At 33.9% G+C, this 25,753-nt stretch overlaps 1 protein-coding gene across 4 annotated transcripts in view; it reads right to left on the bottom strand.

The window, feature by feature from the left end:
- Positions 1-25,753, bottom strand: part of ERBB4 (erb-b2 receptor tyrosine kinase 4) — a 1,160,906-nt gene that overhangs the window by 289,402 nt on the left and 845,751 nt on the right. For all 4 annotated transcript variants that reach the window (XM_007966140.3, XM_007966143.3, XM_007966144.3 and 1 more), the window contains exons 12-13: positions 23,683-23,882; positions 1,920-2,052 (exon numbers count right to left, since the gene is read on the bottom strand). In XM_007966140.3, coding sequence (XP_007964331.2) covers positions 1,920-2,052; positions 23,683-23,882 — 333 coding nt within the window. The remainder of the gene's footprint in view (positions 1-1,919; positions 2,053-23,682; positions 23,883-25,753) is intronic.

Genomic DNA, 25,753 nt, shown 5'->3' on the forward strand with positions numbered 1-25,753 from the left:
ATGAAATTGGTCTATTGTGTTTCATTTTAATTTATTAGTCTACTGTGTTTTGTTTCATTTATCAATTGCTGAATGCAAAAGGAAGCATATTTTGATCTGAGGTATTTTATGTTCATAAAATTGGGAACAAGCATAAATATGATTCAGTGAGACAAGTAGCAAATAATTTCCTATCATTTGCAAATTGCAAGCCAAAGTTACCTCACAAAATTAAATGCTAAAATTTTCCTGAGAAATGATCAAATTCTTACTTAATTTTTTTATACTTATGCTTCTAATATTAATCTTTTCCCCTTATATTTTATGGAGGGAATTGGTTTTGGACATCTTGCAAAGAAGAGACATGTCAATATCATTATAATCTCTATATTTTTATTTTTCTCATGTAAAATGCAAAATTGCAATGTTATTTATTGAATATCAGTGGGATAGTTCACAAGGCACAAGAAGAAATGAAAGAACTTCAAAACCATACTTTCCAAAGCTATTGAAAATACTTTCAGGCAGGGTGCCATGGCTCATACCTGTAATTCCAGCACTTTGGGAGGCCGAGGCAGGCAGATCAACTGAGGTCAGGAGTTCGAGACTAGCCTGGCCTACATGGAGAAACCCTGACTCTACTAAAAATACAAAATTAGCACGGTGTGGTGGCGGGCACCTGTAATCCCAGCTACTTGGGAGGCTAAGGCTGGAGAATTGCTTGAACCTGGGAGATGGAGGCTGTGGTGAGCCGAGATCAGGCCATTGCACTCCAGCCTGGGCAACAGGGGCAAAACTTAGACTCAAAAAATAAAAATAAATAAAAATTTAAAAAAGAAAATACTTTCAGTGAGCAACATAAGAAAATTTGACTCAGGAGCAGCACTAAAAATGCATTATCACACTAATGAAGAACAAGAATAATGCATCAAATAGTATGTTATGATAAAGTGATTTTATGAATATATGAAATATTATGCAACCAGGTACTTACTAGATTCTCCTACTGGTAATGTTATTATTGAAGTACCAGAGAAAGTTAAAAATACTTGATTTAAAATACTACTTAGATTATCTAAAACCTGGCAGAACACTTTCTAAACCACTTCAAGTAGAAACTACAGTGTAGTTTTTCTACTGGGCTGATCACTTGTCAGACACATAGAGACAAGCCATTCCTATATACAAATAGACATAAAAGTGAGTGGAAAGAAAAAAAAAAAAGAAAACGTGCACTCCAGATGAAATTTATAGGGAAGTATGAGAGGAAAATAAAAAATATTATTGGGATATATGGAGAGGAAGATTACTTATAACAATCCCCTTCATAAAGAAAACGGGAATATATTTCTCAGTTTTGCTTAAGTGTAAATTGCTATAATTTATTAAGAATTGTCCGAGTATGTTTTTAAAAATGCATACAATAGTAAACTATGTATTTGAACTTGTAATTTCAAATAAAATTATTTCTCCTTAAAAGAATTCGTCTATGTGTTGTCTCCTTTATGCAACAAGAACGCTCCTTAAAAATCCTGGCCTGCATTTTACCATTTTCTTAAAATTTAAAAATCAGAGCTAGGCCAGGCGCGATGGCTCACGCCTGTAATCTCAGCACTTTGGGAGGCCAAGGCGGGTGGACCACTAGGTCAGCAGATCTAGACCTCCTTGGCCAACAGGGTGAAATCCCTTCTCTACTAAAAAAATACAAAAAAATTAGCCGGGCGCCTGTAGTCCCAGCTGCTTGTGAGGCTGAGGCAGGAGAATGGCGTGAACCCGGGAGGCGGAGCTTGCAGTGAGCGGAGTGCCACTGGACTTCAGCCTTAGTGACAGAGTGAGACTCCGTCTCAAAAAACAAACAAACAAACAAACAAACAAAAAAATCAGAGCTAATCAGTCCTTCAAAGCTCATGAGGTGAAGGCAACCCTAGAAGAAGCCTTACCCATCATAGAGATTACAAGACTCTATGCAGATCCTTCCTCTACTGAAGCGGCGACACGACAGACATTGGTCTGGCCCAGGTCCCCAACAGCCATCACTGGAACACAGATGGTTGCACACCATTCCTTCAGCAGCTGTGAAACACCAGAATCAAAGGGAAATAAAACAGAGGATTGTGTCAAAACTTAAAATCTTCCTAGGTAATGCTATTTCTAAAGGAGTTCGCTTAAAGGAGATCTATGGCAAATGACTTTGGTGACCTATCCCATCATCACGTCCTATCCTACCTGCAACTTCTTCTATATTGCAGAGTTCTAGTAGCTGTGTTTGTACGGCAATCTTGCATTTTTCATAAGGTTAAGCAAAAGTGAATTGCCTATATAAAAACTACCGGGAGGACAGGCGATATAAATTATCTGTCCAAGCTAAAGAATAAACCACACTTCTCTCAAGCCAATGCTTTGCTCCACTAATACATAAAATATTTTGCCTTCTCAGTTTGAGGGATTCATGAAGAAACAGAAAAAAATAATATTGTCCTGAAACAAACAAAGGATTAAAAGAGGAAGAGAAAGAAAAAAAATAATTTATAGAGTGTAAGAAGGGGAGAAAGGAATAGAAATAAAATACTAGTTTTTTTTTTCTTTTCTTTTTTTTTTTTTTTGAGACAGAGTCTTGCTTTGTCACTCAGATTGAAGTGCAGTGGCATGATCTTGGCTCACTGCAACCTCCACCTCCTGGGTTTAAGCAATTATCCTGCCTCAGCCTCCTGAGCAGCTGGGATTACAGGCGCACACCACCATGCCCAGATAATTTTTGTATTTTTAGTAGAAACAGGGTTTCACCATGTTGGCCAGGCTGGTCTTAAACTCCTGACCTCAAGTGATCCACTCACCTCAGTCTCCCAAAGTACTGGGATGACAGTCGTGAGCCAATGCGCCAGCCAAACTGTAAGTTTTCTATAGGACCCTGCTATATTCTGGCTAGGTCTACCTTGCTATTAGTCAAGTCATCACATGAAAAGAAGAAGTTTTGAAAGAATATTCAGCAAATTACAATGATTATTTATGCAGAAGTATAGAGATTAAAGTAGTAACAACAGTTTTTAGTGTTATCTCTATGTTGTCTCTGTTTTTGTTGTTGTTGATGGCAGAAGGGCCAAATAACTTTTAAATTTCCACTTAAGGCAAACCATCTTTGTTTCCCTTTATACTGAATATATTTTATTCAGGATATTATTATTTATACTGCATAACATTATTTTAGTGAAAGGAGATTTGATATTGATAAGAAGAGCCATAAATACTTCAAATGTTATTCTGTGTTTCTGAAAGTGATTTGAGGTATTTGAAATACAACTATATGTGGTTTTCATGAAATATTAAGAATTCTAAAGATTAAAACATCAAAATCAACTTTATCTTTCCATTAGTTACCAACTTTACTTATTATGAGATGTAAAATTTTATGGCAAGAACATTTGTGAGGTGGGTTGGGATGGCACTGAATATGGTAGTGTAATACAAGCAGGGAGCTACATCTGTGAAATCTGTGAAAGTTAACTTCTCTAACATATGCTTGAGAGAGCAAATTGCCCGCACCTGCGATCCTGACTAGTTCTGAAACAGTGAAACAAATATTCCAATTCATATTTTCTTTGTCCTATATCCTGAGGTTATAAAAAGGCCCCTATGGTAAACTGTGTAAAAATTTTTTAAAGGCAGACTTAGATCTATCAACAAATCTTGCTACTTCTTGAATAATTTCTTCCAGTATAGTTTAAGAGAGGACTGTGTGTGTATGTGTGCTTGTGTGCAGCAGTTTTATTGAGGTGCACATGGCATACAATATACTGCTTATATATAAAGTATACCATTTGATAAATGTTGACATCATGAACCATATCTACAATCAAGATAATTAATGTATTCATTATCTCCAAAAGATTCCTCATGACCTTATGTAATTCTTGCCTCCTGCACCATCCTCCTTAATCATTGATCTGCTTTCTGTTACTCATTGTACATTAGTTTGCATTTTCTCCAATTTTTTATAAATGAAATTATATAGTACATTTTCTGTTTTTATATAGTTTCTTTCATTTGCATAATTATTTTGAGTTTCATCTATATTACTGCATGTATCAACAGTTTATTCACTTTTATTACTGTGTATATTCTATCATATGGATATATGAAATTTATAATCCATTCACCTATTGACAGACATTTAGAGTGTTTTCCATTTTGGATGTTAAAAACAGTAGTAGTTGATTACTATGAAGATATGTGTAAAAGTCTTTGTATGGACATATACTTTCTTGCCCTTTAGATAAATTCCCAGGAGTGGAATGGCTGGACAACATGGTAGGTATAGGGTCAACTTTTCAAGAAACTGTCAAATTGTTTTTCAAAGTAGTTGTACCTTTTTACATTCCTACCACCAATGAACACAACACAAAATTTAGCTTGAGTTGTGTTGCCCACATCTTCACCAATGTTTGATGTGGTCAGTTTGTTCAATTTTAAACTACCTAATTTGAATGTAGTAGCTCTTGATTGTGGTTTTGATTCACATTTTCTTAATGATTAAAGATGTGGAATATCTTTTAATGTGCTTATTTTTATAGATCTCATTTGTTCAAGTGTCACCAAATCTTTTGCCCATTTTATATTGTATTGATTGTTTCTTATTAATGAGTATTGAGAGTTTTTTATATATTTGGCAAGTATTTTCTCCCAATTTTAGCCATGTCTTTCCATTCTTTTAATACTGTCTTTTGAACAGTAGAAGTTTTTCATTTTGATAATTTATCAACTTTTTTTTTGAATCATACTTTTCACATCGTATCTAAAAAGTTTTAGGTATGTCCAACCCAGGGTCATAAAGGTTTCCTCTGGTATTTTCTTTTAGAAGTTTTATAGGTTTCACAATTATCCACATGATTCATTTAGAGTTAATTTGCACATATGGTACTGTATTAGTCATGGTTCTCCAGAAAATCAGAACCATTAAGAGATTTTATACACATCTCTCTCACACACACACACACACACACACACACACAATTGGCTCACACAAGTATGAAAACTGAGAAGTTTCACCATCTTCCACCTGAAAGCTGGAGACCTATGGAAGCCAGTGGTGCAGTCCCCATCTGAGTCTAAAGGCCTGAGATCCGAGAGAACTCATCATATAAATTCTGGTCCAAGTCCAAAAGCCTAAGAACCAGAAGCATCAATGATGTAAGATGTAAGTTCCATTCCAAGAGCAGGAGAAAGATCAATGTTCTAGCTCAAGTAGCCAAGCAGAGAGAGTGAATTTTCCCTTCTTTCAAATTTTTATTTTATTTGAACACTCAGTGTACTGGATGATGCCCACTCACAGTGGTGACGGCAATATGTTTCATTTAGCATACCAATTCAAATGCTAACATCATTTAGAAACATCCTCACAGACATGTCCAGAAATGATATTTAATAAAATAGCTGGTCACCCCATGCTCCAGTTGGGTTGACATATAAAATGAACAATCACAGGTACTATGTAAGGATATACTCAGTTTTTGTATATGGATATTCAATATTTCCAGTATCATTTGTTGAAAAGATAGCCTTTCTCTATGAAATTTACATATTTATAAGAAATAAGTTGTTCATACATTTCTGGTTCTCTACTCTCTTTCATCTACTTCTCTCTCATAGTATTTTTCCATAATTTTACTTTTAATGTATTTGTGCTTTTATATTTGAAGTCCAAGTCTTGTAAGCAGCAGTCATTGAGCCTTGTTTTTCTTTATTTCAATCTGATAATCTCTGTCCTTTAATTAGGGTGTTTAAACCACTTACATTTAATGTAATAATTGAAATAATCAAGTTGAAATAATTTATCTTAGTTTTCTTTTTTTCTTTTCTTTTTTTTCCTGTTGGTCCATTCTGTTCTCTTCCTCCTTTTCTTCTTTTCCCCTATGATTTGGATAAATTGATTATTAAAATGATTTTATTTCTATTTATGTTTTTCTGCAAATGTGGCTTATGAGCTGTATAATGTTTTATTTGTTATTTTATCTTTTGGGTTTATATTTTAAATTAAATATTTTATTCTGAAATAATTGTATATTAATGTGTAGTTGTAAGTAATGATACAGAGAGATATCGTGTTTTGGACACCCAGTTTTATCTCACAAGATCTTAAAAAGTTCATAGTACGGTAACACAACTAGACATTGGCATTGATATAGGCAAAATACAGATTTCCTCATAGCAAGAATCCTTAATTTTGTACTTGGATCTTCACATTGACTTGTCTCCCATCTTCCCTTTAAACTTACCCATTAGAGCTCCCTTACTGCAACCTCTAATCTCTTCTCCATTACTATAATTTGGTAATTTTAAAATTTATATAAATGGAATCATACAGTATGTAATTTTTCATAATTGGCACTTTTTTCAATTAGAATAAATATGCAGAGATTCATCCAGGTTTTTGTGTTTATTGTTGGTTTCTTTTTATTGATCATAGTATTTCATAGCATGGGTTACTACAATTTGTTTAACTATTTACCCATGAAAGGATATTTGGGTTGTTTCCAGTTTGGAGCTACTACAATTAGGGCTACTATAAACATTTGTGTATATGATTTTGTATAGATATAATTTTCATTTTTTCTGTAATGAATTCTCAGGAGTTAATTGCTGGGTTATATGGTATTAACATTTTAGTTAGGGTTGTTTTTTTTTTAAGATAGTAGCAAACTATTTTCTAGAGTGATTGTACCATTTTACACTCTCACCAACAATGTATGGATTATAACATTTCTCTGCATCTTCTCCCACATTTGATTTTATTACTCTTTTTATTTTAGCCATTCTGATAGATGTAGTAATATCTCATTGTGTTTTAAATTTAGATTTCCATAAAATGGCTAATAACGTTGAACATTTTTAATATGCTTATTTTTCATTTATATACTCTTCAGAGAAACGTTTCTTCATGTCTTTGACCATTGTAATTAGATTTTATTTATTTATTTATTTGCGATTTAGTGCTACTTTTTGTTCTTTATATATTCCATCTATCTATGAAACCATTCCTATAAACTTTATAATACTAATAAGGGAAGATGGGAGGAGGAGAAATGAAAATAAACCAAGTGGGTTGGCATGGTGGCTTATGCCTATAATCCCAGCACTTTGCGAGGTCGAAGCTGGTGGATCACCTGAGGTCAGGAGTTTGAGACCAGCCTGGCCAACATGGTGAAACCCCATCTCTACTAAAAATACAAAATTAGCTGGGCATGGTGGTGCATGCCTCTAATCCCAGCTACTCAGGAGGCTGAGGAGGGAGAATCGCTTGAAACCGGGAGACACAGGTTTCAGTGAGCCAAGATCGCGCCATTGCACTCCAGCCTGGGCAACAAGAGTGAAACTCCATCTCAAAAGAAAAAAGAAAAAAGAAAAGAAAAGAAGCCACGCTTGCACCACACTCATCATTAGTAATTAATGTAGCTTTGTTTGACCTGCTTCCGCATAGTTGCTTGCTTTTGTCTCAGAGTCACGTAGACCCTGTTACAAGATTATAGTTCTCCTTAACTGCTGTATAGATAACTATTTGAACATTACGAAACATTAGGTTTTGCCTTAAGATGTTCTTTCATGTCCTGCATGCCAGAGAAATCACTGATGCCAGCTGGTCTGAAGGACCCCACTGATGCCAACTGGTCTGAAGGACCCTATGAGGAGATGACTCACCAAAGAATGCAGTTTCCACATCCTGATGACTTCATCCTTCTTACTCTGACCAACCAATGGTCATGGTTTTCCAGTCCCTTGCTCTTATAAACCCCAGCCCAGTATTCTCAGAGAGATAAATTTGAGGGTTTCCTCCCATATCCTCACTAGGTTGCCCTGCAATCATTACACTGTTTCTCTGCTGCAAATCCTGCTGTCTCAGAATATTTGTATGTTACTGTACAGCAGGCATAAGAAGTTGTTGGTCCTGTAACAACTATCTGATTTGAATATCTCCTCTCCAAATCTGTAGCTTATATTTTCATTCTTAGGACATTTTACAGAGCAAATGTTTTTAATTTTGAAGTTGAATTTATCATTTCAACTTTTTGTAGATTGTTCTTTGCATGCCAACTCTAAATTCTTTTCACCTAACTCTAAATCCCTAATGATTTCTCCTATTTTTTTTTTTTACCTCAAAGTTTTATAGCTTTATATTTTACATTTAATCCCATGACCTGTTTTTAAAGTTAATGTTTTTATAAGGTGTGGGATGTAGCTTAGGGTTCATTTTTTGCTCTATAGATGTCCATTTGCTCTGGCACTATTTGCTTTAAAGGCTACCTTTCCTCTAGTTAATTGCTTTTGTACTTTTGCAAAAAATATATTGGGTACATTTGTGTGAGTTATTTCTGAGTTTGTTTTATTGATCTCTGTATCTATCCCTTTACAATAACACACAGCCTTAATTATGGCAGCTATGTAATAAATCTTGAAAATACGTGAACTGAATATTCCCATTTCGTTTGTTTCTTTTCCAAAATAGTTTTAATTAGGCTAACTTGTTTGCCTTTCCATATAAATTATATAAACATTTTGACTCTATCTCAACAAACCTTTTTGACATTTTGACAAGCATTGCACTAAAGCTGTATATAAATTTAGGGATAATTAACATCTTTATGATTTTGAGCTATTTAATACTTGAACACAGTATGCCTTTGCATTTATTTACATCTGCTTTGATTTCTTTCATCAGTATTTTGTAGTTTTCAGCATACAAGTCCTGTACATGTTTTGTTAAATTTACACCAAAGTATTTCATCTTTTAGTAATTATAAATAGTATTATAGTTTTAATTTCTATGGTCCCATGTTAATTACATGTATTCAGATACAATTAAACTTTGTAAGTTTTATGTTTTATCCTATAATCATGCTGAATTTGCTTATTTATTTTAGGAGGTTTTTGTAGATTTTTTGAAATTTTTTATGTACATAATCATGCCATCTATGAATAGAGAGATTTTTTTTTTCCTTTTCAATCTATAAGCTTTATTTTTCATTTCTTGCCTTATTTGCTAGGTAGAACTTCCAATACTATGTTAAATAAGTAGTAAGAGAGGACATTCTTTTCTTGTTCCCAACCTAGGGGGAAAGTATTCAGCTTTTCACCATTAAGCACAATGTCAGCTGTAGGATTTTTGTAGATGGTCTTCACGAAGGGGAGAAACTTACTCTGAATTTCCATTATTTTTCCAGAGATTTTAAAATAGAAACAAATGTTAAAAATTTCAAATGCTTTTTCTGTATCAATTGACATTATCATGAATTTTTTCTTCCTTGGACTGTTAATATATTACATTTTTGATTATGAAATATTGTGCCAATCTTATATCCCTGGAATAAACCCATTTGGTTATGTTGTGTAATTCTTTGTATATATTGCTGAATGCTATTTGCTACTACTTTGCTAAGGAATTTTGCCTTTAGATTCTTTAGAAATACATTGGCCTTTAGTTTTATTTCTTTTTGGAGGGGGTATTCTTTCTTCATTTATGAATACTAATATTCAAAACCATCACGAAAAATAGAACGATTATAGGTAGGCAGAGTCACAGAGAGTGTAAGTTGCCCAAGGCCACAAGTGTCGGGTTAAAACCCAATACAGGGCTGGGCACGGTGGCTCACACTTGTAATCCCAGCACTTTGGGATGAGGCTGAGGTGGGCAGATCACGAGGTCAGGAGATTGAGACCATCCTGGCAACACGGTGAAACCCCGTCTCTCCTAAAAAAAAAAAAACCCCAAAAACAAAAAAACCCAAAAAATTAGCCAGGCATGGTGGCGGGCACCTGTAGTCCCAGCTACTTGGGAGGCTGATGCAGGAGAAAGGCTGAACCCAGGAGGCGGAGCTTGCAGTGAGTCGAGATCACACCACTGCACTCCAGTCTGGGCAACAGAAAGAGACTCCGTCTCAACAACAACAACAAAAAAGAAACCCCCCACCCCCCCGCCCAATACTGCCTAGCATCTATCACTCAGTGGAGATGAAAATGTGGACTCCATACCCTGCCTTCTCTGACATCACATGGAAGGGAGGTTGGCCTGGTGAGAGTAGAAGTCTACACTCTTCTCTCTTTTGCGAGCTTGAATGACGTTTGTTTTTTTGTTTGTTATTTTTAGTATTGTATGCTTGTTTGTTGTTTTTCTGCGGTGTTTGGCTGGAGTAGAGCAGTTATTATCTAAAAGATTTCTGTCTTGTCTATCTGGTCCTTTCCAGATTCTTTGGGTAGAAAGAACAGGCTTTTGTTGGGGTTTTTTTAATCTGCATCTGTTGGGGTTTTTGAGTTGCCAGTTTCTTCATCTCGAAATCTGGGATATATGCAGAAAAAAACAAAAACAAACAAACAAACAAAAAACTCAGAGAACTCACCTCTGCATTGTTCTTTGGGTTCCAAGATCCCACACCTGTCTGCCTCTTCTGTCCACCTTTCAGAGTCATCTTATAATGTCCATGGTTTTTATTTGTACTTAGCGGAGGAAAAGGTAAAAGTATGTTTCCTCCATCTTCCCAGAAGCTAAATCTGAGTAAACATCTTTAATTTATTGCAGACTGTTTTCAAGTTATACTCTGCCACTTCACATCTATTCTAAGGATCTTACAATAGGATGCTTTTATTTCTTATTCCTTACCTTTGAGCTACTGTCATACATCTTACTTTCCCATGTTATTCACTCCACATTACATTGTTACTATTTTCGATTTAGCATGACATTGTATTTGAAGACAACTAAATAATAAGATGAAAGTTGTATATATTCATCCATGTAGTTACCATTTCTGGTGCTCCTCAGCCTATGTACAGATCCACATTTCCATCTGGTATTATTTCCTCCTGTCCAAAGGGCTTCCTTTAATATTTCTTATAGTGCAGTTGTGTCTGTGTGCTGTTTTTCTCTCTGGTATTGTCTGTGAACTCTAGCTGCATTATTCTGCCTGGACTCCTAGCTCTGTCTTCTCAACTTGGAGTTTTTGGGACTCTGTCTGGGATCTTCCTCACTATACTGTGGCTTAAAATCTCTCTCAAGGCAGTTAACCAGAGCAGTCATAAGGCTCACCTCATTTATTTTCTCACTCTCAGGAATCACTTTCCCTTGTGTTCTGCTCTCCAGTCTCTTGCAATCTGTTGTTTCATCTATTTTGTCCTCTTTTTTTATTGTTTCATGAGGGAGGGTAAATTTGATCCCTCCCTTTTGTTATTTAATCTTGGTCAGAAGTGGACATCTTATATTTACTTTCAACAGTTCAGAGTGGGATGACTTGTTTCTTGTTTATAGACAAAAGTTTTCACATAAAATTTCTCCCAAATGCTCCAAAAAAGCTGCTAAGCATCCACTAAACTTCACTGAAAACTACATATTCTTCTATTCTAACTAATTAATTTTATAGTTATCATTTTAAATAACAGATAAAGAGAATTTTTAAAGAACAAAGACTAAATGGAATGCTTTCCTGTATAGATAGGGTTGACCCTACGCTTAAATATATCATAAATTATTTTAGATAACTCATAGTTTGCAGGTTTTGCTTAATTGTGGTTTTCTCCATGTCTTAAAGATTAAAATGAAATATCATATTTTATGACTATATTTTATCTTCTTATCATATCTACACTCTCTTCCCCTGAAAAGTTGAATGATTTGATGTTTTACTTGGGAATGGCTTATCAACAGTTTATCTGTTACATTAATTTTGAACCAATAGCAATAGTGCTTATTTCTTTCTGATTTAGTCATAATACACAGAAAGAGGTCTCTCTCATTCCACAAAAGAAATGTCAGCATAAATGGAATCTATGCTTGTTTGAAACAGAATTTTGCTCTGTCGCCCTAGCTGGAGTGAAGGTGTGATATTGGCTCACTTCAGCCTTGACCTCCTGCGCTCAAGTGATGCTTCCACCTTAGCCTCACATGTAGCTTGGACTAAAGGTATGCACCATGACACCTGGCTAATTTTGTTTGTTTGTTTGTTTGTTTGTTTTCTGTAGAGATGGAGTTTCACCATGGTGCCCAGCCTGGTCTCGAACTAAAGTGCTGGGATTACAGGCATAAATGACTGCATCCAGCCAAAAACAGAATCTTAACATAGGTCTTATATCACTACCTCCCAAAAAGTAGAATATAAATGACTTCCCACTAATTTATAAAGATGTAAAGAGTAAAAAGATAGTTTAATCAAACTGATTAAATATAAATGGATGGTCTAATTCTATATAATAGACAAAGTTAAAAAGTAGCAAAGATCAATTACATTTGAGAATATTAAGTTACAATACTCATAACCATTTAGTCATTTAAAGGTTATCAAGTATCTCATTTTCTGACATGTATAGTTATATACAGTGTTTACATATTCTTTCTAATGGGATAAACATGATCTTCAGAGGAAATCCTGAAGAGGGAAAGTTGTATTATGAGAACAACTTGTAAAGAGAAGTAGAGAATGGTTAAAATTATACTGTAGGGTGTCATGAGTCTCTCATTCTGTATTGATCACTTTTATTTTCTTTTTTTATTTTTTGTTCATCAAGTTCTATCTCAGACCTTCAATTACAGATAATTTTATCTATCTATATAAAATATATATACACATTATACCTACAATATATAAAGATATATCAATGTAATATATATTATATAATATACATTATATATAATACAAATCTAATATATATTCAGTGCTAACTAAATATAGAATATAGTAGGTGTCTTAAGTTAATGTCCTCACTTAACTCAGTTTCATTCTTGAGGACATTGACAAGGTCACAAATATGACCTTGGCACTATTTTATGATATTCCGTAAACTTTTGGGCCCATTTATTTTACCATATTACATTATTTATTTTCAGGTTTGCTATCTTCTCCCTGTTGTCCCTTCCCCTTCCCTCTGCTAAAGGTGACGGAACTTTACAGTATGTGGAAGGGTAAAGGCTGACTGCTTTGATCTTTCATTATATGCTTTGACACTAATTGAAGAGGAAGCTTTAGCTTCACTCAAAATCTTACCTCTCTTCTGCTATCTAACGCCTCCCTAGGTCTTTATCACATGCCCAATTTCAGAGCAGTTTTGGGTCAGGGAAACAATATGTATTGGAAGACAGCAATAATAAACAGAAAACCATCATAACTATTTTCTTCTCATTCTTTCCAAGCCAATAGATGAGGGAAATGAAGGAAGGTTGATCATTTTCTCCAGAGTGAAACCAAAGGAAGCATCTCCACATAGCATAGAACAAAAGGCCAAGGAAGCTACTTCTTTGAAATTCTTAAGAGAAAGAAATTTTCGATCAGCACCAATAATTCAACAGCCCTCTGCCTTCCCGCAGTGATAGTCATGAGTGAAGGAGTGGAAGGGCTCTTCAGTGACTTACAGTTCAAAAGGCCATTATAAACCTTTCTAAAGAAACTTTAGCAATGTAGTTATTAGGCAACCTTTAACTTCTTCCGTGTTTCCTCTGGAAGCTGCAAAATAGATTTTTCTTTATCTCATCTGAATTCCAGGTGTCTGTTAAAAATTTGGAGAGATAATAATGTGCTTAGCATTTTGATCTTTACCGAGAACACTGAACCTCCTTTAACTAAAATAGAGGGAAGCTTAAAATAATGGATTTTGCTCCAGTGTTGTTTGTGAAAGTAAATGGATTATTTGAAAAATACCAAAATGTATTTGGACAGGTAATGTTCTTCCTTTTTTTAAAGCTGAAAAGTACCATTTAATAGTCATTCTAGTTAAGGTTTTGTGATTAGACATAGACTTAAACTCTTACTCTGTAATGACCCATGTAGCCTTGGGCAATTACTTACACGCTACTTATCTTTAAAGTGAATAGTAATATCTAGTAATATCTTCTTTTCAGGATTGTGATGAAGATTAATCATCAAATTAGTAGAATTTTTAATGCAGGGTCTAAGACATTGGGTAAATGATCAATACATGTACTCAAGAGAAATGTGAAGGCATAAAAGCATATCCCTGTGTTTACTTTAAAAAATGTTTATTGAGAAACTACTTTATGCAAGCTCTGCTCAGAGCTGAGGATATAACTGAAACATGAAAAAGAATACATATTTTGTTACCTCATGGAGTTTACAGCTAATAAGAAAAACAGGCTGCATATAAATTTATGTATGCATAGAAATGTATATGTGTGTGTATGTATGTGTATATACATGTACATATATATATATAACAGAGTGCTGAGAGAACATAGAATATAGCAGTTGTCTTAACTTAGTGGGCAAATGGCATTAGGCCAGCCCACAAAAGAAGGGATGTTAAAGCTGAAATACGAAGGGTAAGTAGGAATTCTTAAGGCAAAGCGGTAGGGGAAACGGGTACTCCAGCCAAGAGAGTCCAAGGAAGGAATCAGATTAGTGCTCTCAGAAAACTGACATGGGCAGCATATGAAAAGTGCTACCCTGTTAAACTGGTAAGATGGAGATGGGACAGATTGTGCAAGACCTAGTGGCCATTTTCAGGATTTTGTGTTTTGTCCAAAGAGCTGTTGGAAACTGTTGAAAGATTCTAAGCAGGAGAGTAAAGGACCTCCTATTTCAAAAAATGTCAGTTCAATTTCTTTGATGGGATTGACTTGAACACATATTTGAATAGTTGGTGACAAGGAGATAATCGTGATAATAGAGATGGGCATATGATCCAAATAGGGTCAACCTGTACTGGAGAGGGAAGGCAGAGCTTTTTAATCTGTGTTCATAAACTCATAAACTCTGTGAATACTCTTAACATATGCCTGCCAGGACCAGTAATTTTTCATGAAGAATGAGAATTTGCCTAAGAGGAAAGCAGAGTGAAGCAAATAGAGGATTGAGCCCTAGTGATGTTGTTTGAACCCCTGGATCCAATTGTGTCTGAAAAGACATTCCTTAGACTTCTCGTTTCTGTGAGTTAATATGGTCTCTCTATGCCTAAAGTAATTTGAGTTAGGCTCATGTCACTAAAAGAATACTGAAATAATTTCCTTTCATGCTGTAACAAGTTACTACAGACTTCATTGCTTAAAATCACCTACATTTAAGCTTTCATAGTTCTGGAGTTCAGATGTCCAAAATGACTCTTAAGGGGCTAGAATCAAGGTGTCAGCAAGAGTGATTGCTTCTGAAGTCTCCAGGAGAGAATTTGTTCCTTGCCTCTTTTAGCTGTTAAAGACCTCTTTGGCGTGAGCTTGAAGTGACATTGCTGCAACTTTGCTTCCGTGGTATATCACCTTTTCCTTTACAGTAGTCAAACCTCCCTCTACCTTCCTCTTATAAAGACACATGTGATTATATTTGTAACCCACTCAAATAACTTCAAGATAATCATTCTATTTTAAGATCCATAACATCTGCTAAGTCCTTTTTACCACATAAGATAATGTTCATAGGTTCTGAAGATTTGAATGCGGTCATCCTCATGGGGCCATCATTCAGTCTTTCGTAAGCACTAAACTGCCCGGCAATAAGCTCTGTGTGCAGGCAAGGTTAGACATGTGTAAAGTGGAATGACATTGTAAAAAATTATAATGGGTTAATAAAGAAGTTGGGGAAGCAGCAATGGAGAAGTGCAGAGACATACCCATTCTCCATGTTGAACAGATTAAACAGATGCTACACAAATTTTTGTTAACTCTTATGTACCCTAGTTACTGTATATCTCTAACGTGAGTGGGACCACAGCAGGAAATTCTGATAGGAGGAGGTGAGAGGCAGTAGTGACAGCAGAAATAAAATTTTAGAAATTCTTAAGGTTTGATTAGAAAACTGAGCACAATATAAAATACCTCTCAGAAGAGATGTAAGTGTAAAAAAGTAAAATGAATCCAAAAGTATTTTGTTGAAAGTCTAAAGCAAATAAAATTTGATAGTACAATACTTATTATACTATAATTACCCAATTACTATATAAACTATAATTAAATGTTCCCCTTATTTATTGAATATGTTATCATTAGTAAATGCAAAACAAATCCCACTATTTATAGAATGCTTTTTAAAGTTAGCTCTTTATCTTTGTCTCCCAAACCTATTATTAAATATCTGGTTTTAAGCTATTCAATTATGAATTTTCCTACAAGGGAACACAGCTTCAGAAGAAAAAGTGAATTGTTAGGATCACGTGTTCTTGAATATATTTTTGACTATAGAACGATGGGGGAATAATATGGGGTGTGACACAGTAGAGTTTCCCAAGGATTTTCCACAGGCACCTGTCTCAGAATGGTCTGCTTTGTATTAAAAATGCAGAATCCCAGGTTTCCCATCACACTGTCTGTGTTAGTTTCATAGAAATAGTGTAACAAACTGCCATGAACTAGCTTCTAAAAACAACAGAAATTTATTCTCTCACAGTTCTAGACGTCAGAAATCCAAAATCCAGGTGTTCACAGGCTAGTTCCTTCTTGGGGCCTCAGACGGAGAATGTTCTATGGCACTCCCCTAGCTTCTGGCAGTTGCCAGCAATCCTTGGTGTTCTGGGCTGGTTGCTGTATCACTCCAATGGTCGCTTCTGCTGTCACACAGAGTGGGTGTTCCTCTGAGTGGGTGTATGTCGTCACATGGTGTTCTCATTTGTGTGTGTCCATCTGTGTGTCTCTTCTCTTCTTCTTATAAGTACACTAGTCATTTGATGAAGGACCTACTCTGCTCTAGTATAAGCTCATCTTAACTTTCCTTTTAACTACACGTGCAAATACCCTATTTCCAAATATAGTCACATTCATAGATACCAGGGGTCAAGACTTGAGCATCTTTTGGAGGGGACACAATACAACTCACAAAAGTGTCTAAATAAGAATCTCTGGAGAACTGGAGCCTAGCTTTTGCATTTTTAATGATTATAAGTTTTACTTTAAAATTTTGCAACCATTGATGAAGAGGCAAGTCAAGTTAAAATATCACCCACCGTTTGTAATAAAAACTAGAGTCTGCAGTAATCCTGGCTTTTATTGTTGAGAGATCATTCTCTCAGAATTTCTAGATTACAAAATAGAAGGGATATCATTTCTGTAGCTAATTGGCAAGAGCAACTGCTTATTATCCTGTTGATAAGAACATAGAGAACATTTTGTAGCATTGTTAGTAATTAGTGTGCTGTTTCAAATACAATAACAAAATCTTACTTGAATGCTTTTTTTTTTTTTTTTTTTTTTAACAAAGAACAGTGTATTGATGTATTACTCTAGTAATTTTGAAAGGAAAAATCTTAGAAGTATAATTAAGATTTTCTATTTTCTGATTACTCAGAAGAATAGTGACTTCACTATATTCAAAGTTACACACTTTATGGTTCATACCAAACTATGGTTTAATGAAATGTGTCACAGAGTTCATTAATTTCCCAGGCTACCAGGCCCACAGAATGGTTCCTCTGACTTGGTAGGCTGCATTTTGTTTGTAAAAGCACATTTACTCAAGATACCATGGGATGGGTTAGGAGTGCACAAATTAAAGGTGAATATAAAATGGGAGCAGGAGAAAGTAAAAAAATCTGCCTTACCTTAGTAATATTTTCTTAAAATAAGGTAAATCTTAATTTGTAATCAAAATTCATTTTCTGTAATATACAACATATTAGAAATGATGACAACATAAAGTCTGTTTATTTTATAGAAATCCAACATTTCTTATGATGTTATAGTAAGTAAAATGCTTGCTTCTGTATTTTGCTGTTTTTATCCTAGTTATGAGAGAAAAACAAATAAAACAATATATTAAGTAAACACTGTTTTATTCTTCACTGTGTGAGGTGCCTTCTATTCCCTACTTATTAACTCTTTGACCTGCTTCAATTCTGGACATGCAGTGACTCATTATAAAATTGGATGATGTTGTCATCCAGAGAGTTTGGTTATTAGCAATTAGCTATAGCTCTAAAATTACCTTTTTCTAGATTCATGTAAAATGGGGTGGATTTTTCTACTTTCAGATTTCAGAAACATAAAAACCACAAATAAATATAAAAATGTGTATCCTTTTTAGCTTATTTGTGCCAAAAAATATATTCCCCATCACCAAATATTTTTGCCCTGAGCCATTAATTTAAACTTGCTATTTTCTTGAATTTTAGAAAGTACTAAGTCTGTTACTTATCATAAAGCCAATTGTAAAATGTTTTCATTTAGAAGAGAAAAAGAAAAATAAACATATTTCAAGGGATTCTCAAACATATACTTTTTATCTGCTTATGATTTTGAGATCATTTCTAAATTCTTCAATGTCCAGCCTCCTGTTAACAACATAATAACTAATCTTATTCCTTCCATATCTCCCTATGGTTGGTCTTGCAAATTTTTAATTAATCACTTTAATAAGGTAAAATTTTCTTCTGCCTAAAAAAGAAAGCTCTTGATATTTAGCTTTCCTTTTTTTATGTTCAAGAAGGCATTTTTTTTGTAAAGTAAAATTAAATATTGTATCTTCACATTATATAATATATGTATATGTGAATGTCTAATATATAAACTATTTTTAATAGAAACAAAAATTTTAGTAGTAACAATAATAGCTAACACATGTATAGATCGCTCTTGCTCTTTCTTTCTTTGTTTCTTTCTTTCTCTCTCTTTCTTTCTCCTTCCTTCCTTCCTTCCTTCCATCCTTCCTTTTCTTCCCTCCCTCCCTCCCTCCCTCCCTTCCTTCCTTCCTTCCTTCCTTCCTTCCTTCCTTCCTTCCTTCCTTCCTTCCTCTCTCTTTCTTTTCTCTCTTTCTTTCTTTCCTCACTTTGTTGCCCAGCTGAAGTGCAATGGCATGATCTTGGCTCACCACAACCTCCACCTCCTGGATTCAAGTGATTCTCCTGCCTCAGCCTCCCGAGTAGGTGGGATTACAGGTGTGCACCACCACACCTGGCTAATTTTTGTATTTTTAGTAGAGACGGGGTTTCACAATATTGGCCAGGCTGGTCTCAAACTCCTGACCTCAGGCGATCTGCCCCCCTCTGCCTCCCAAAGTGCTGGGATTACAGGCATGAGCCACCATGCCCAGTCAACATTTTCTTTATTTTGAGAGGAATCACGGTGAAATGAAGAGCTTAGACTTTGAAGTCAGACAGGCATTGGGTTGAAGTCCTTAATAGGATTTTAGTAGCTCCAAAACTGAAAATATTATTTAACTTTCTTAATAAATGTATACTCATCTGCATTTGCATTTGCAGATGAGTATACTTTACAGGGTGGTTGTAATAACTAAATTAAACAATATAGCTAGCTTGAGAGAGAGAGTCTGGCACCTTTTAGCTGATTGGTTAGCTGATTAGCTAAAGTCAATAAGGAGAGATGGGTTGTTTAATAAATTATTTTGGATCCACATCGCAATCAGGATTTTTTTTAAAATGCTATGCCAAAACGTCAAGATGTGTTAAAAATTTCAATATTGTTTTTAAAGTACTAGATGAAAAGAATTATCTAAAAATACAAGATCAAACAATTAAAAATGAAAAGAACAATCTAACCACTTAACTATATAAAAATATGGTTTGATAAACATTGGATTATCAAAAGACAAATTATTCAAATTACCAGTAAGAGAGGAACTTACTCCCAACACATTTAAGGAACAAAATTTAATGAATTTAATTTGTAAATAGTTCTTTTAAATTTAGAAAAAGAACAACTTCCAAATTAAAAATGAACAAAGTTCACATATAAAGCAATTTACAAGATAAAAAAAGATGAATTAATCACGTAAATATAAAATACTTCTTTTCTTCTTTTAGATCACTGAAATTTAAAACCATAGATAATATCCAGTGATTTAAAGAGTGTTGGAAAATATTACTATCACACAGTGTTTGCAACAAGGTTAATTGATTTAGTATTTTTGGAAGATGACAGAGAAATTAGTGAGAAAATTTTTATGTAGCCTCTTTTACAGAGAAATTCCACATCTAAGTTTTTAGCCACAGGAAATGTACACTACAAAATGTTTCATAAACTAGATACACATCATGGCAGTAGTGATAATATAAAAATGGAAAATAATTTAAAATACAATTAATATGGTACTGGTCCATAACACTTCTATAAATAGCTTTAAAAAGGAATGAGGAAGGCCAGGCATGGTGGCTCACGCCTGTAATCCCAGCACTTTGGGGGGCCGAGGTGGGTGGACCAGGTGGACCAACTGAGGTCAGGAGTTCGAGACCAGCCTAACCAACATGAAGAAACCCCTTCTCTACTAAAAATACAAAATTAGCCAGCTGTGGTGTTGCATGCCTGTAATCTCAGTTACTCAGGAGGCTGAGGCAGGAGAATCGCTTCAACCCGGGAGGCAAAGGTTGTGGTGGGCCAAGATCGTGCCATTGCACTCCAGCCTGGGCAACAAGAGTGAGACTCCATCTCAAAAAAGAAAAAAAAAAAAAAAAGAAATAAGGAAGAGCTCTATTTATTGAATGTGAGATACTTATACTATATTAAGTACAAGACATAGATGACTGAATGGTATCTAAATAGAAATGGTATGATCCCATTCATATATGAAAATATATATTCTTTCCTTATCTATATATATGAAAAATATATTCACCAAGAATTATATATAAGTAGTTTTAAAAATATTTTTATATATTTTTGAATGGTTTTATTTTGAACAATGAAAAAGGTACTATTATAATTGGAAAAATAAAAATATTTTTATTTTGAAAATCAATAATGAATTTAATTTCTCTCTTATTCATGTTGAGTTTAACAGTATCTGTACAAATATTTTAAAGACTTCAGATATATAAGTTCAAATATAACTCGGATTCTGAAGGGCTGGTGTAATATTTATCTCTACACTGTTTATATTTCAGTATTAAAAATTTATGCTTAAATATTTTAAGAAACTTCAAATGCTTTTATAAATCTACTCTAAAACTTCTTCCACATAACACTGCAATTTGGTTACTATCGTAACCACATAAATGATAGAGACCCAAAATATTCTAGCTTTTCATGTCCCAGAGTTTCCCTCAATCTCAATCTCTTCAAATCAGCTTTGAAATTTTTGACTTAAAAGAGTAAGATTGCTCTAGCCACTGTTACCCTTCATAGATGAGTTAACTTTTTTTTATATTGTCATTACTGTTTTAAAACAGGCTGAACTCCAAAAAACACCATTACAAATGAAGGACTGCCTTTTCATTAAATTCATAAGCCAACTCTTATATTTAGATCAGAGTATTTCATGGTAACTGTGTGTAAATGTAAGTAGGCATGTAAGGGTGTGTGTATGCATGGATATTTACTAGGTGTGTGTATATGCATGTGTGTTGTATATGGAACGCATACAGACATCCACACTGTATATGCATATATGTTTAGGTGTTGTAGTGAACATGTGTGCATGCTCATGTACATCTTGTGTGTGTATGATATACCAAGACGGAATATCCAAAAAGGAAACATATACAGTGCATTTAAAATGAAGCAAGCATTTAGACATTCCCATTTACAAACAGTACTGGGGATCGTAAACATCAGCAGCATCTCTGAGGTCAAGTTTACAGGGTAATTTTATTTCTGAAAATGGAGGCATATGGAATTTTTATGGATCCAGTGTGCTGTGAGTCTGAAGTCCAAATTTTGATAAATGAATTCCATGCAAAATATATTTATTCTAATATGTTAAAAAGGAAAAATGATATGCTTGATACTATAGCACCACAAAACTATGTTTCTCCTAACTGCTTCATTTTTTTTTCCCCAAACTGCAAAGTCAATTCTTGTGCACAGAACAAAAAAAAATATGTCTATGGTCTGAAAAGTAGTTAACCTCAATCCAAGAAGTGTAACACTGAAAGTTTAAATGCATTTTATATTTTAGTTATTATCATTATTATTATTATTCACTCCCTTTTGGTCATTTGAAATGTTTAGAAGTTTTAAAAAGGTGTGAAATAACATTATATAATTTACTGAAATATCCCTTTTTCTCATCTTGCTTCCCTACATTTACTTTTTGCATTTTCTTCTTCCCATTTGCTTTTCAAGTATAGAAAGATATATGAAATAAGAATTTTTGTAGGATTTGTAAACTGATTAAGTGCATCAAAGAGGAAGAATGTTTTTTTCTGATTCTTTTATATATTTCTTTACATTATTTTGAATTCATAGTTAAATTTTTGAAAGATAGTGGTACTAATTTTTTTAAGGATGTCGAAGGAAACAAGAGTATAACACTGATTTAGGGAAACATTCATTAATTGGTATTGAAGAAGATTCTATCTTATTGCCATGAATCATCTACTTTGGGGCATATACACACACATATTGTGATGTGGGATAAGAAGCTTAAGCATTAGGGAAAAAGCAAAGTAAATTTTCTTTTAGAAATCAGCAATGTGTAAAACCAAGGAAATAACATAGGCCAAATGAAATAATGAATATTATTCAATATAACATGCATATTTTGATACACAATTAGATTTTATATTTCGTGATTCTATGTGGAACAGAAGAATGAGTAAGAACTTAAGTTCACTCTTAGCTGGAACCTCATGTTGGGATAGATCTCCTTCATTTAGAAATATTTTTAAGGATCGAAAAGAGCTAAAATATAAGAGAATTAATCATAAATTATATTTTATGAAGATTGGTAGACTGAGCTGCCTTAAATTATTTCTGGAACAAGATGGGATCTTAATAAATCAATTAATTCACTGAAAACTCAATAAACAAATTATGTTGGCCTCTTAAGAGTTTATAACTTTTTAAAAAGTCTTCTATTTATTCACACACACACACACACACACACACACACACAAACTCAATCATTATTCATGTATACCCTTATGATTGTTTTAATGGAGAGATCAAAGAAGTAAGAAAATACTCTGAGAGCAGAATTTTCTAGGGTTCTGCCTTTTAGAACGGATTGATTTTGTGCCCACAACAAGAATATTCATTTGCAAACAGAACATTTGAGTTTGGAGTCTTTTTATTCAGTATTTACCATAGTAAGTCAGATGATTGTACTCATAATAGTGGCACTCATAGGATGTAGGAAAGAGTAGTCTTCCGTAGAAAAACAGGGAAGAATTAAGCATAAATTATTGGAATATCAGTGCATTAGATAGGAACGGCATAGTCATGTGCCTACAAAAGCATTATTTGCTTCAGAGTAAATGAGAAACTATTAAATGAATCAATAAGTAGCAAAACAGATGAAAGAATGATAAATACATGTCTACATAAATGCATTAATAAAGTAAACTTTCTTTCTGAACAACAAAACATCTTGAACAATATACTTCTTGAATAGTAGTTTTTACAAGTGTTAGAAAAATACAACTTCATTTTTCTTACCACCTCTAAATGGCAAAACTCTGTTGTTCTGTTATGAAACTCACTGAAACCAAACAACAAACAGAGAATTCAATAGGGTGATCTCCACACATTGACTGGATCCTTGAAATTACCTGGGATGCCAATAATTTAAATACCCAGGTTCCATTTAGACATACTGAATTCAAATCTCCACAGGAGGGTTAAGATTAGGTAAGACATCTTGCAAATAAATATGCTATATGTTGTAGAAAGTCACTTATTCTGATTATTTTATATCATATTGGTAATTGTAATAACTACCTTCTTCTTTAAGGGTTGGGATACAAAGCAACAATTTTGACCTGATGTTATTTTTAATTTTTTGGTCCAAAGAAGAATGGGAAAAAATTTAAGTTTCTATGTTTTAAATGTCTGAGTAATGTACTTACTACAGTTTTCAGCTTTTCTATTGTCCCGGATTACTATTCTTTGGTTGATTGTGCTGAAGAGTGTTGTCCAGTTAATGGTATGATAATAACACAAGTTGCTGTTGTCAGTAATATAGATGTTTCCTGCACTGATTTCCTTCAGGGACTGGAACTGTAGAGAGGTGATGCCCTGTTGCTTGAGGATAAGCAAGGAGAGGCCACTAAGGAGGGGGAAAGGAGAAAATGGAACCATGAGACACATTCTGGAGTAAAATAAGGCTGCCACATTTTACTTTTAAAATAATGTTAATGGAGTATAAATAGAGACTGAATCAGTAACTCTGTGTTTTGAATAATGTTTGTTTTTATATGCTATATAGTTTTTATTTATTTTTTTTTTTTTTTAAATTTATTTATTATTATTAAACTTCAAGTTGTAGGGTACATGTGCACAACGTGCAGGTTTGCTACATATGTATACTTGTGCCATGTTGGTGTGCTGCACCCATCAACTCGTCATTTACATCAGGTATAACTCCCAATGCAATCCCTCCCCCCTCCCCCCTCCCCATGATAGACCCCAGTGTGTGATGTTCCCCTTCCCGAGTCCAAGTGATTAAAGTAATAATTTGACCTTCCCAAAGTAAAATTTCCATTGCTTACAGTTATGCATATTGGCAGTGTATCTCTATTTCTGTGTATATATTTACCACTGAAATATCTGCTATCTTCCCACCCCAAGCCTTAACTTTACATTGTTCAATGATGAAATCCTGTATTAACACTAAAGAAGTGTTTATAAAACAATCGTTCATCTACTCAAAGTAAGACATTAATTCCTCTTTATGTAATAGATTTAGACATATAGACATACTTTCAGAGTATGTCTAAATAATTTCAGAAAATGATTATAGGTATTTAGCTTTAATTTATACCTCAGACACCAGAACTGTAATAATTGAGGCATGTGTAAGTAAGGTTAGGAGACGGTAAAAAGTAAAGAATAAAACTAAACTAAAATTAGAAAAAGAAAACAAACTCAGATGCCTTGGGTATCTAGGGAAAAGGTCTCTAAAAGTTAAATAACAACTACCCTGTTTCAAATTGCTCACATCATGCACTCCATACTTGGAAAATACTAATATTACTTTGAGTGACAGATGATTGAAAAATCAAGGAAACTACTTTTATTTTAATATAGTCCACATTATTATAATTATTTACTTTTTTACTTATTTACTTTTCCATTCTCTAAAGCATAAACATGCTTCCCATATTTCAATCAGTTAATGAATATTATTTTACATTTTGGAGATCAATGCTTTCCACTTTTATTTTTAGTTTTAAATATTCTTTGCTGTTAATATTTAGAATTATTTTCCATGGTTGTCAGAATGTGTGTGTGTGTGTGTTTGTGTGTATGTATGCTCAACGATAAAGACTAAGATGTAACTCTTTCTCTCAAATTTTGTCCCCATCATAACTATCTTGAGTTGTTGATTACAATGTTAGCACAATGCCTCGATTGGCTTATAATATTTATTCAATGGATAGTAAAAGTTGTTTACATATAGCACTTTAATAGATTGGATCTCTTGACTATCCTTTCTTATTAAGCTCCTTTCTCCTTTACATTTTTAAAACCTCTTTTAATATAACTTTTACATTTTAATAGTGAAATTCAATGTGCTTTTTATAAAATATTATAAAATCAATGATGATATTAATTTTGAAGATATTTTGAACTTAAGAATTTTTTAAATTTGTCTACTTACGTAAATTGACTTTTAATTGCTCATAAATAAGAACGTCATACAGATGACATTGAAGAAACCTGTTATTTACTCTTACAATGTGCATTTAAATTATTGACATTATAATTTTATCAATGTCCTTCTAAACCTGAATTTTCTTTTCCATTTATTAACCAGCAGTACATGTAGAACAGTGGACCAGTTCCTAAAACATCAGCCCTGTGATGTGTAGTTCAAATTAGAGCACCAGAGACAAGAACAGAACCTCTTGGCACAACAGCACTTGTATCCTATACACTCGAGCCATTACCAAGTCACACAACTCTTATCTTTTAATT

This window comes from Chlorocebus sabaeus, chromosome 10 (assembly GCF_047675955.1).
Source record: "Chlorocebus sabaeus isolate Y175 chromosome 10, mChlSab1.0.hap1, whole genome shotgun sequence".
NCBI lineage: Eukaryota > Metazoa > Chordata > Mammalia > Primates > Cercopithecidae > Chlorocebus > Chlorocebus sabaeus.